The 12,820-nt window shown below is 45.7% G+C and overlaps 1 protein-coding gene across 1 annotated transcript in view; it reads right to left on the bottom strand.

Annotated features, from left to right (window-relative positions):
* Positions 1–1,559: 1,559 nt before the first annotated feature.
* Positions 1,560–12,820, bottom strand: part of LOC139279322 (protein lin-28 homolog A-like) — a 71,065-nt gene continuing 59,804 nt past the window's right edge. The window contains exons 3-4 of the mRNA XM_070898444.1: positions 7,428–7,612; positions 1,560–1,932 (exon numbers count right to left, since the gene is read on the bottom strand). Coding sequence (XP_070754545.1) covers positions 1,560–1,932; positions 7,428–7,612 — 558 coding nt within the window. The remainder of the gene's footprint in view (positions 1,933–7,427; positions 7,613–12,820) is intronic.

Consider the following 12,820-nt stretch of genomic DNA (forward strand, 5'->3'; position numbering starts at 1 on the left):
ATTGTATGGAACTCCTCCGCCTGCTATTTAACCCGTATTTAAAATAAACCAGTCCAAGCCTTTGCAGGCAAAGCAGTTTCATACAGACCCATTTGCGCCTTCACCATTCATATCGTCGGTGAATCAGTGAATGGTAGTGCACATTCCTACCACTGATCAGATTATCTTCTGGCTGGAGTAAAAGCTTCATCTGATGGTAGGGTTCCCAAGATCTCGGAGAATGCCCCACCACTGTGCATCAGGTTCGGGTGTCCGTGTTCTATCTGCAACAGACTATTCAGTTCAAACCTCTTGGATCAGCAATTCTTCACCTCCGTGCAGGCCCAGGAAAGACGGTGCTTCTGAGGAACATGAGACGAGCTAGGTCAAAGGGGAATGGAAGGGAACAATACTGAGAGGGAGGTCAGTTTCTGGGACAGCTGATCTCGGGAGGTTGTAAGACCAACTGGCTTAGTTCTCTTCAAATTAAAATTTGACAAGTATCTTGAAGAGAATCATATCATTGGTTTGAACGGCTAGAACATGAGGAAGTCAGATCAGATGATTCCTTGGTCACTCCCAGCCTTGAGATGTTCTATAATTCTTTGGAAAGCTAACCTAATGTAAGATATAATAACTCGTCAGGGCTGTTGCAGATATACGGACATGAGAAAAAAATGCAGCTTTGGTGGGAAATGATCCAAATCTGTCACCCACTGATGGCCAAGTTTAGATCCTATGATATTATTATTTCCATCTTGTGGCTCTGAGGGCTTTCGTTGTCCTCCCTATATGAGAGTGTTGCTGAGTTAACTCTTAGTATTGACGAGTCGATGGTAGAAAGTCAGATCTTCCAGATATGGGGCAGATGGAAACGTGTCTTCCTGATGAGCTGAGATGAGATCAATAACCTTCAGTTAAAAGGGGAAACGATTGTCCTCGATGTGAGTACTGTCCATTTTTGGGGGATGTAGCTGTGTGTGTTCAAAGTTTTTAAGGGCACATCTCTGGCTCTTCATCATCTGACCCAGTGCTCGGTGAATTAAAGGCTAAATTGTGTAGGGGAGGATGCCGCAATGCATAGGTCATGGACCAGAGATGAAGGAACTTTGTTGAAAGGTGAATGTTCAGAATTCAAGGCAAGTCAGCCTTCAGAATAGTCGATGTGGTTGTTGGCTGGTCAAGCCATTGTTGATGATACCTAGAAGAAAAAGAAAAAGGAATTGGCAAGGAGCAAGGAGTTCGCTCTTATATTCGAGGAAAGAGAGACCTCTTTGCTCTGAGCTCTTTGGTAAAATGGCCGTAGACGAAATAAAGTCTTGACATTGCAGGAATGAAGACGGGCCTCTAAAGGTTTTTGTGGTGGGGTGGCAAGAGGAGTCTGGTGCCTAAACAGGTTTCAGTGTGCATCAGTTAGCTGAATATCTGTCCAAATCCTATTCATGATCAGAATGAGCAGAAGTTGGATTCGCGATGAAGTCTTTTGATTGTTTTGGAGAACTGCTGGATTTTGACCTCGGCAGCGTAGGTGAACCTGAGGTAGTTTCGTATCCTGAATTGGTTCCTGGCGCTGACAGGCGTCAGGTCTTTTTTCTTTTCTGCAGGCTCGAGCCTTGCCTGCCCGGCTCCTCGGTGGATTCCTGCAGGGCGCCCTCGGAAGATTCCGGAAGCAGCTTTTCCAAGTGCTCCCCCGTCTCCTCCAGGAGCAGAGCAGTGCTGTGCTCTCCACTCACTTCGTGCAGCGTGCTGGGTGAGGGAGAGGATGCCAAGGGCCCTGCCATTGGTTTGTTTTCCTGCTTTCCCTGAGAGCTGGTGGTCTGCTGTTGTTGGGCAGCTTTGATTGTGCAGCTGGCCACCATGTGGCCGATGCTTTGGCAATAATGGCACTTCTTAGGCTGGGGGGCGAGTTTACATTCCTTGGCGTGATGATCCAAACCGCCACAGTTATAGCATCTAAAACAAAGCAAAAACATGAAGGGTTAGCGCATCTAGGCTGGGGGTTCCTGCACAGTCGCGTTGGTTTTTATCCGCACAATTTGCCCCAAATTGGCCAAACGATCATGGAGTTTTAAGCGCAATTTAAGTCCAGCGCAAACCGAGTTGCCGTACTCTTTGGCGCTAGTTTAAAAAACATCGCGCTAGAAGCCAGCCCCGCCCACAAAACTGGCCATGCCCCCAATCGAATTAATCACTGTGGGGAGTTTCCGCTCAGTGCACCTGTTTTCTGGCCCTCAAGGAGGCACTTAAAGTTAAGCTGGTTGTTTTGGGCGCAAGGACACCAATAAATAAGATTTTACGTTTGGCGATGTGCAAATGAATGAGTGGAAACTTGAGAAATAGTGCCATTGGATTTGTACATCAACCTGAGAGGGCAGACAGGGCCTCGGTTTAGTGTCTCCTGCGAAAGACAGTGCAGCATTCCCTCAGTACTGCCCCTCCGACAGTGCAGTGCTCCCTCAGTACTGCCCCTCCGACAGTACAGTGCTCCCTCAGTACTGCCCCTCCGACAGTGCAACGCTCCCTCAGTATTGCCCCTCCAACAGCGCAACTCTCCCTCAGTACTGCCCCTCCGACAGTGCAGCACTCCCTCAGTACTGCCCCTCCGACAGTGCAACGCTCCCTCAGTACTGCCCCCCCGACAGTGCAACGCTCCCTCAGTACTGCCCTCCGACAGTGCAACGCTCCCTCAGTACTGCCCCTCCGACAGTGCAACGCTCCCTCAGTACTGCCCCTCCAACAGTGCAATGCTCCCTCAGTACTGCCCCTCCGACAGTGCAACGCTCCCTCAGTATTGCCCCTCTGACAGTGCAACGCTCCCTCAGTACTGTCTCTCCGACAGTGCAACGCTCCCTCAGTATTGCCCCTCCGACAGTGCAGTGCTCCCTCAGTATTGCCCCTCCGACAGTGCAGTGCTCCCTCAGTATTGCCCCTCCGTCAGTGCAGTGCTCCCTCAGTACTTCCCCTCCAACAGCAGAGTTCCCTCAGTGCTGCCCCTCCAACAGTGCAGTGCTCCCTCAGTACTGCCCCTCTGACAGTGCAGTGCTCTCTCAGTACTGCCCCTCCAACAGCAGAGTTCCTTCAGTAACGAACCCTGGTACCAATGACCCTGCAACAACATGCTGGTCCTTCATTTCAAACTCTGATTTTAAAAAAGACATCATGCAGATGTGCAGACAGCTGCAAAAAGACAGGGAAGGCATAAACTCATTAAAAAGGGAATACAGGCTCATTAATGCAGCATGCCAAGCAAGGACCCCACCAGCTGCACTGTCGTTGAATGGACATTAACAGTAGGGGGCAATGTCACACCATTAACAGCAGGGTATTCAAAGATCCTGTTAACATTCTTCCAAGTTCTATCTCCTGCTCTTATTTCCTTTTACTGCCGGTGCTTGTAGCTATTATTGGGACTTGACAAGAGTGCTGTAACTGCTTTGTATCGTGTGCTTATACAAAACGCCAAGACACAGTGCCCACTCTGCAGTCCCTATTCACTCAATAGCTTGTCACATTCACACTCAGATTCACACTCACGCAGGCTCAGTCACACTCACACTCAGGTTCACACTCACACCCATTCACCTATCAAATAGGCAAATTCTGTGCCTGATCGTACTTCACCAATGTGCTCTGTGCCATTGTATTCTCTCCACATATACTCAAATACATCACACGTACACACACTCATATACACATGCACTCATATATACATACAGTCATATATTCACACAGATATATTTAAAAAAATCACTCATCTACTCATACAAACACTATCCTACATACACTGATATATAAACATATTTTACCATATGTGTTCATACATACATTCACTCTTAGAGGTACATACACATACACACACACACACACAGATTGATGCGTAGAGGGCTCTGCTCCAGTGCCTAGATTACGTGCTAAAGTCTCTGGGGTGGGACTTGAACCCACAACCTTCTGACTCGTAGACGAGAGTGCTACCCGCTGAACCACAGTTGAAATCTGGGTGCACCCCATAAGAGAAATATTTGGTGAAAATAGACTTTGAAATGACTCGCACCCGTAACGCATCGCATTTTACACGGGGAATTGTGTCAGCTCCACGGCTGCACCTCACATCTTGAGTCTGAACTATAATAATATGGTTCTCTTTGTGTATCTTCTGTGGCTTACTGTTATTGGTGAAAAAGATCTCTCATTGCATCTATATTAATCACCAAGGGACGGCAGCCCTGCCTAAACCATTAACTGCAGGCCCCAGGCTAGGAGGGGAGAATTGGCCAGCATTCCTGCTTCGAATCGCTATCTCCTGCTGGTAAGTATGGGTGTGTGGATGTGGGATGTGGATAGGTTTGGCCTGGACTACAGCGCTCTCAATGCCCAGATTCCATCCCTACACTCCCTGTCTGCGCTCACACATGAAGACTTGGCTAAGACAGCGCAAGCAGAGTTAGACACATAGAAACATAGGAACAGGAGGCCATTCAGCCCCATCAAACCTGTTCCACCATTCAATTAGATTTTGCTTATATCTTAACTCCATCGACTCGCCTTTGCTCCATATCCCTTGATACCCTTCCTTACCCAACATAAAATCTATCGGTCTCAGTCTTGAAAGCTCCAATTGACCCCCAACATCGGAATTCTCCCCAGTGTCCTGGCCAATATTTATCCCTCAAACAGCATCTCTGAAAAAACGGATTATCTGGTCATTATCTCATGGCTGTTTGTGGGAGCTTGCTGTGTGCTAATTGGCTGCTGTGTTTCTTACATTACAACAGTGACTACACTTCAAACATGCGTCAATGGCGGAAAAGCGTTTTGAGACACCCCAAGCTCGTGAAAGGCGCTATATAAATGTACGCCTTTCTCGTCTAATTTCCGCGATGATTGGCATGTCAGATGACCAATGCCGGGAGGGGGTGGGGGCGGGAGGTCATTTGCTGAAAATTCCGGCAAAGGCTGCCAGAGGATTGGACCCCAGCAAGAGCCTGCGGCTTCTCGGGAGGCAGGCAGGGAATTCGGAGGGCAACATTCCGGTTCTTTGTGACTCAGTGATGGGATCCCCTCTATTACAACAAAAGCTCAAAGGGAAAAACAAATGGAGAGCCCCGAATCCATGGAGCACAGAGTCGAGAAGCAAAGCAATGGCCAAATGACATTCATCAATGGGCATCTTGTTTTAAGCATCGCCTCCTGACCTTTGAAGGCAACTAAATAAGTGATGCAGAATAAATAATTCATGAGGCTCAATTGGTAAATAAACACAATGGATGCTGAGGCTCAATTAATCAATGTCATTGGTCTCAATCACCATGGAAATATTAAATGAAAATCAATCACACTGATAACGGGGGAATAAGGTCACGGGGGCTCTTCCCAAACAAACTACGCACCCTCAGGGAGTCACCGCTCACTAGCTTATTTTTTGCTGATTCCTCAAACTATTGTGATACTCTCCCTCTCACCTCTCACACTCTCTCTTGCTCACTACCTCTGTCTGTATCTTTGTCTTTCTCACTGTCTCTCTCTGTCTCTCTCTCTCTCTCTGTCTCTCTCTCTCTCTCTCTCTCTCTCTCGTTTTCTTTCTCTCAGTCTCTCTCTCTGTTTCTCTCTCTCGCTTTCTTTCTCTCTGTCTCCCTCTGCCAACAACAACTTGCATTTATATAGCACCTTTAACGTAGTAAAACGTCCCAAGGTGCTTCACAGGAGTGCTATCAGACAAAATTTGACACCGAGCCACATAAGGAGATATTAGGACAGGTGACCAAAAGCTTGGTCGAAGAGGTAGGTTTTAAGGAGCATCATAAAGGAGGGAAGAGAGGTAAAGAGGCGGAAAGATTTTGGGTGGGAATTCCAGAAATTAGGGTCTCAGCAGCTGAAGGCACAGCCACCAATGTTGGAGCGATTAAAGTCGGGAATGTGCAAGAGGTCAGAATTGGAGGAGTGCTGGAGGAGGTTACAGAGATAGGGAAGGGCGAGACCATGGAGGGATTTGAAAACAAGGATGAGAATTTTCAAATCGAGCTGTTGCTTAACCGAGAACCAATGTAGAGTGATAGGTGAATGGGACTTGGTACGAGTTAGGATATGGGCGAAAGAGCTTTGGATGATCTTATGGTTTTTGAGAGTGGAAGATGGAAGGCTGGCCAGGTGTGCATTGGAATAGTCAAGTCTAGAGGTAACAAAGGCATGGATGAGGGTTTCAGCAGTGGATGAGCTGAGGAAGGGGCAGAGTTGGGCGATGTTACGGAGGTGGAAATAGGCGGTCTTAGTGATGGCCTGGATATGTGGCTGGAAGCTGAACTCGGGATCAAATACGAACAGTCTGGGGAGAATGTTGGAGTCAGTGGCTAGGGAACGGGGCTTGTGGTGGGGACCAAAGACAATTGCTTCGGTCTTTCTTTCTCTCCCTGTGTGCGTGTGGGTCTCTCTCTGTCTCTTTAGATGTCTCTGTCTAACTCTATTTCTCCCCTTGTCTCTCTCTCTAGCTCGCTCCTGTCTATCCAGTAGTCTGTAATTGTTCCAGGTTGTTGCAGTATTTAACACTTTGTTTACACGCAGCCCAGGAATCAGAGCCAGTGTCAGTATCCCGCTCACTCGTCGCCAATCTGTGCTGTGCGGCTGGTTTCAGCCACTCTTGTGGACTTCACATCAGAGACACTAGCTGAGGCTTCAGAAACTCTCACTGCACCAGTCCTTACTCTCATGTTTGACATCATTACCGCTCAATAGTGTCGAATGCTCCAGCCTGCGTAATCCTGTGTGTAACACAGTCCAGCTGCGTAATCCTGTGTGTAACACAGTCCAACCTGCGTAATCCTGTGAGTAACATAGTCCAACCTGCGTAATCCTGTGTGTAATACAGAGCAACCTGCGTAACCCTGTGTGTAACACAGTCCCGCCTGCGTAATCCTGTGTGTAACACAGTCCAACCTGCGTAATCCTGTGTGTAACACAGTACAGGCAGTGTAATATCCTGTACACTCCAGCCTGTGTAATTCTGTGTGTAACACACTCGAGCCTGTATAATATCCTGTGTGTAACACATTCCAGCCTGTGTAATCCTGTGTGTAATACAGTCCAGCCCGTGTAATCCGGTATGTAATAGACCCCGCCCATAACACTATCCAGTGCCTCAGGTGGACATAGGAGGTTTGGAATCGCCTGATCCAATATGGGGTCGGGGATCTTTCAAGCGTCCTTGAGGCATTGACCCCCAAAAATTGGGTGCAGTGAAGTCCAATTTCTCTTCACTCTGCATCCCACTTCCCTCACCCTCTTTCTCCCCATTCCTCATTTGGAATGTTATAGTACGTTAAAGGCGCTATCTAAATGCAAGCTGTTATTGTTAGCTCACTCTCCCCAGACCAGGCTGTAATAGAATGTGGTTTACGGACCAAGGCTTGGATTGCGAGCTGTTGCTGCCCACAAGCCACACTGCCGTCCCACCTCACCTGTCTCCCTTGGGTCTTCGCTTCTGCACGTTCTTCCCTTTCGGCCTCCGTTCACTCCCGATGCAGGAGGTGCCACCTGGGCCTGTTACCCGTATCGATTCCAGACCTTTGCAGGATTTCTTAAAAGTAAATTCCACCGGCTCTCCCTCTTTCAGGCTACGGAAGCCTTCCATGTGCAGCTTGCTCTGCAATAAATGACACAGACCGGTGAAGAAAGTTCGAACATCTAAAGCACCAAAACCTCCCAATGGTTTTATTTCATCCCAAAGCAATTCCCAAATGACCCTCAATAGAAAACAGCAAGGAGGGCGGTACAGGAGTGAGTGCAGCACATACTATCCCAGCAAAATTGCACTTTCATTGTGCACGTCAATCGATAGGCCTGAGCTCTGCCCTCAGCACGTGGTCGCCAGGATTCACTACTTTGCTGTGTACCAGAGTTTGCAATGTTTGGACGTCGGTTACGAACTTCCCCAACACTCCCAATTCCTGGTGTGCAGTATAACCAGGTATAAACACCCAACATAACAGTACTTGGGGGGGAAATATCAAATCCACTGTACAATCAATCAATGGTGCACTAAATTAATAAAATAATGGCCCAGTCACAATGCATTGACCACTCAGTGGGGGTGTGGGGGAAGTCACGAGTTCCAGGCTGGGGTTTCCAACTCTGGTTGGACGTATCCCTGGAGGTTTCATCACATGACCTCCTGCCTCCAACAGCCCCGCCCCCACACTCCCACCATTGATCATCCTCCATGTCCATTCTCGCGGTGCCCCGCCTTCCCACAGCTAATCGGAAAGTGAACAGTTTCTTTGATACCCATTTGGGTGATTCTTGACTATCAATCAGTCTTTGTTCCCCATCTCCAATATTTTTATAACTAATAAAACACAAGTGTTCAAAGAAAAATGGAATGCCCCTATGATGTTTCTCCCAGGGTTTGCTCACAGCAGAGTAATCTTTAATTCCTGGAGACTCCAAGACAATCCTGGAGGGTTGGCAACCCTGACCGTCCGTTCACAGTCAAACACATATACAAAGAAGTGTCCCAACTACCGGTGAGGTTAAACCACCCTGCCTTCAGTTTGAGGATTCAGAAAAGAATAAATTTAAAAGCAGTAAGACAAATGTCAAGGCGCTGCAGCAGAATTTGGTGTAAAAATAAGCAGCAGGGACAAAGAGCGTAACAAAGGTAATAGGGCATCAATGACTAAGGTGACATCAGGAAAAAATAGAAAAAAGTCAAAGCTCAAGGCACTATATCTGAATGCGCGAGGCATTCGCAACAATATATCTGAATTAATAATACAGATTGAAATTAATAGGTTTGATCTAATAGCCATTATAGAGACATGGTTGGTTGCAAAGTGACCAAGGCTGGGAACTAAATATTCCAAGATACTTAACTTTTAGAAGAGATTGGCAAAATGGAAAGGGAGGAGGGCTAGCCCTGATAATAAAGGGTGGGATAAAGACAGGAGAAAGGATCTTAGCTCGGAAAATCAAGAATTGGAATCAGTTTGGGTGGCGCTAAGAAACAGCAAGGGGCAGAAAACCTTGGTAGGAGTTGTTTATAGGCCCCCAACCATAGTTGTAATGTAGGGCACAGTAACAATCAGGAAATTGGAGGTGCATGTAACAAGGGTAATACAGTAATCATGGCGGACTTTAATCTACATACAGACTGGGCAAACCAAATTTGCAGTAATAGTGTGGAGGGCGAATTCATGGATTGCATACAAGATGGTTTTCTCGATCAGTCTGTTGAGAAACCAACTAGGGTGCAGGCTATTTTAGATCTAGTATTGTGCAATGAGAAAGGGTTAATTAATAACCTTGTAGTAAAGGGGCCTTTAGAGAAGAGTGACCATAATATTCTCGAATATTATATTGAATTTGAAAGTGATTTAGTTAAATCCGAAAGTAGGGTCTTAAATCTAAACAAAGCAAACTACGTATGTCCGAGGGGAGAGTTGGCTAAGGTAGATTGGAAAATTAAATTAAAAGGTATGATGGTAGACAAGCAATGGCTAGCATTTAAAGAATGAATATATAATTTGCAACAAACATACATTCCTCTAAGACACAAAAACCCCACAGAAACAGTGATCCAACCATGGCTAACGAGAAGTTAAAGATAGTATTAGATCAAAGGTAGAGGCTTATATAATGTTGCCAAACAGAGAAGAAAGCCTGAGGATTGGGAAGATTTTAGAATTCAGCAGAGGACCAAGAAATTTATCAAAAAAGGGAAAATAGAATATGAGAATAAACGAGTGAGAGACATTAAAAACAGATTTTAAAAGCTTCTACCTGTATAGGTATGTAAAATGGAAGAGACTAGCGAAAGTAAATATGGATCCCCTACAGGCTGAGACCAGGAGAAATTACAGGAGAAATTATAATGGAGAATAAGGAAATGGCAGAGAAATTTTAAAAATACTTTGTGTCTGTCTTCACGGAAGAATACACAAAATTCTCCCGGAAATAATGGAGAACCAAGGGTCTAGCGAGAATGAGGAACGGAAAGAAATTAGTATTAGTAAAATAATAATACTGAAAAAAATAATGGGATTGAAAGCTGATAAGTCCCCTGGACCTGATGGCCTACATCCTAGGGTTTTGAAAGAGGTGGCTATAGAGATAGTGGATGCATTGGTTGTCATCTTCCAAAATTCCATATATTCTTGAATGGTTCCCGCAGATTGGAAGGTAGATAATGCAACCCCGCTATTTAAGAAAGGAGGGGGAGAGAAAATGGGGAAATACAGACCAGTTAGCCTGACATCAGTAGTAGGGAAAATGTTAGAATTTATTATTAAGGATGTGGTAATAGGGCATTTAGAAAATAATAATAGGATTGGGCTGAGTCAACACAGATTTATGAAAGGGAAATTATGTTTGACAAATCTGTTAAGAGTTTTTTGAGCTTGTAACTAGTATAATAGATGTGGTGTATCTGGATTTTCAGAAGGCTTTTGATAATTTGCCACACAAGAGGTTATTAAACAAAATTAGGGCTCATGGGATTGGGGGTAATATACTAGAATGGATTGAGGATTGGTTAATGGACAGAAAACAGAGAGTAGGAATAAATGGGTCATTTTTGGGTTGGCAGACCGTAACTAGTGGGGTGCTGCAAGGATCGGTGCTTGGGCCCCAGCTATTCACAATCTATATCAATGATTTGGATGAGGGGACCAAATACAAGTTTGCTGATGAGACAAAGCTAGGTGGGAATGTAAGTTGTGAGGAGGATGCAAAGAGGCTTCAAGGGGCTATAGACAGGCTAAGTGAGTGGGCAAGAACATGGCAAATGGAATATAATGTCGAGAAATGTGAAGTTATCCACTTTGGTAGGAAAAATAGAAAAGCAGAGTATTTTTTAAACGGTGAGAGATTGGGAAATGTTGATGTTCAGAGGGACCCGGGTGTCCTTGTACACGAATCACTGAAAGTTAACATGCAGGTACAACAAGCAATTAAGAAAGCAAATTACAAGAGGATTTGAGTATGAGATTAAAGTCATCTTACTGCAATTATATAGGGTCCTGGTGAGACCGCACCTGGAGTATTGTGTACAGTTTTGGTCTCCTTACCTAAGGAAAGATACACTTGCCATAAAGGGAATGGTACATGAGAACATAAGAAATAATAACAGGAGTAGGCCATACTGCACCTTTGAGCCTGCTTCGCCAGTCAATAAGATCATGGCTGCTCTGATCATGGACTCAACTCCACTTCCCCGCCCGCTCCCCATAACCCCTTATCCCCTTATCATTTAAGAAGCTGTCTATTTATGTTTTAAATTTATTCAATGTCCCAGCTTTCACAGCTGTCTGAGGCAGCGAATTCCACAGATTTACAACCCTCAGAGAAGAAATTTCTCCTCATCTCTGTTTTAAATGGACGGCCCCTTATTCTAAGATCGTGCCCTCTAGTTCTAGTCTCCCCCCCATCAGTGGAAACATTCTCTCTGCATCCACCTTGTCAAACCCCCTCATAATCTTATACGTTTCGATAAGATCACCTCTCATTCTTCTGAATTCCAATGAGTAGAGGCCCAACCTACTCAACCTTTTCTCACAAGTCAACCCCCTCACCCCCGGAATCAGCCTGGTGAACCTTCTCTGAACTGCCATCAAAGCAAGTATATCCTTTCATAAGTATGGAAACCAAAACTGCACGCAGTATTCCAGGTGTGGCCTCACCGATACCTTATATAGCTGTAGTAAGACTTCCCGGCTTTTATACTCCATCCCCTTTGCAATTAAGACCAAGATACCATTGGCCTTTCTGATCACTTGCATTCACCAGACTGATTCCTGGGATGGGGATTGTCTATGGGGAGAGATTGGGTAGACTAGGCCTATATGCTCTAGAGTTTAAGAATGAGAGGTGATCTCATTGAAACATACAGCATTCTTACAGAGTTTGACAGGTTGGATGCAGGGATGATGTTTCCTCTGGCTGGGAGTCTAGAACCAGTGGTCACAGTTTCAGAATAAGGGGTCGGCCAATTCGGACTAAGAAGAGGAGAAACATTTTGACTCAGAGGGTGGTGAATCTTTGGAATCTCTACCCCAGAGGGCTGTGGAGGCTCAGTCTTTGAGTATATTCAAGACAGAGATTGATAGATTTTGGATAGTAAGAGAATCGAGGGATATGGGGATAGTGCAGGAAAGTGGAGTTGAGGTCGATCATCAGCCATGATCTCATTGAATGGCAGAGCAGACTCGAGGGGCCGAATTGCCTACTCCTGTTCCTGATTCTTATGTTCTTATGATCAATAATCAGTGATAGAGATTGATCAATAATCAACAAAAGCAACTTGTGTTGATATAACACATTTAACGTAGTAAAACACCCCGAGGCGCTTCATAGGAGTGTGATAACATAAAAAATAAATTTGACACTGAGCCAGATAAGAACAAATTACGGCAGATGACGAGGTAGGTTTTAAGGAGCGTCTTGAAGGAGGAAACAGAGGTAGAGAGGTTTAGGGAGAGAATTCCAGAGCTTCGGGCCCAGACAGCTGAAGGCACGGCCACTGTGAGCAGTTGTAATCAGGGATACTTAAGAGGGCAGAATTTGAGGAGCGCAGACATCTCAGGGGATTGTGGGTCTGGAGGAGATTACACAGATAGGGAGGGGCGAGGCTATGAAGGGATTTGTAAACCAGGATGATAATTTTAAATTCGAGGCATTGTTTAACCGGGAGCCAGCGAGCACAGGGGTGATGGGTGAGCGGGACTTGGTGCGAGTTAGGACACGGGCTCCCCAGTTTTGGATGACCTCAAGTTTATGTAGGGTTGAATGTGGGAGGCCAGCCAGGAGTGTGTTGGAGTAGTCAAGTCTAGAGGTATCAAAGACTTGGATGAGGGTT

Source organism: Pristiophorus japonicus, chromosome 14 (assembly GCF_044704955.1).
Source record: "Pristiophorus japonicus isolate sPriJap1 chromosome 14, sPriJap1.hap1, whole genome shotgun sequence".
In the NCBI taxonomy this organism is placed as follows: domain Eukaryota; kingdom Metazoa; phylum Chordata; class Chondrichthyes; family Pristiophoridae; genus Pristiophorus; species Pristiophorus japonicus.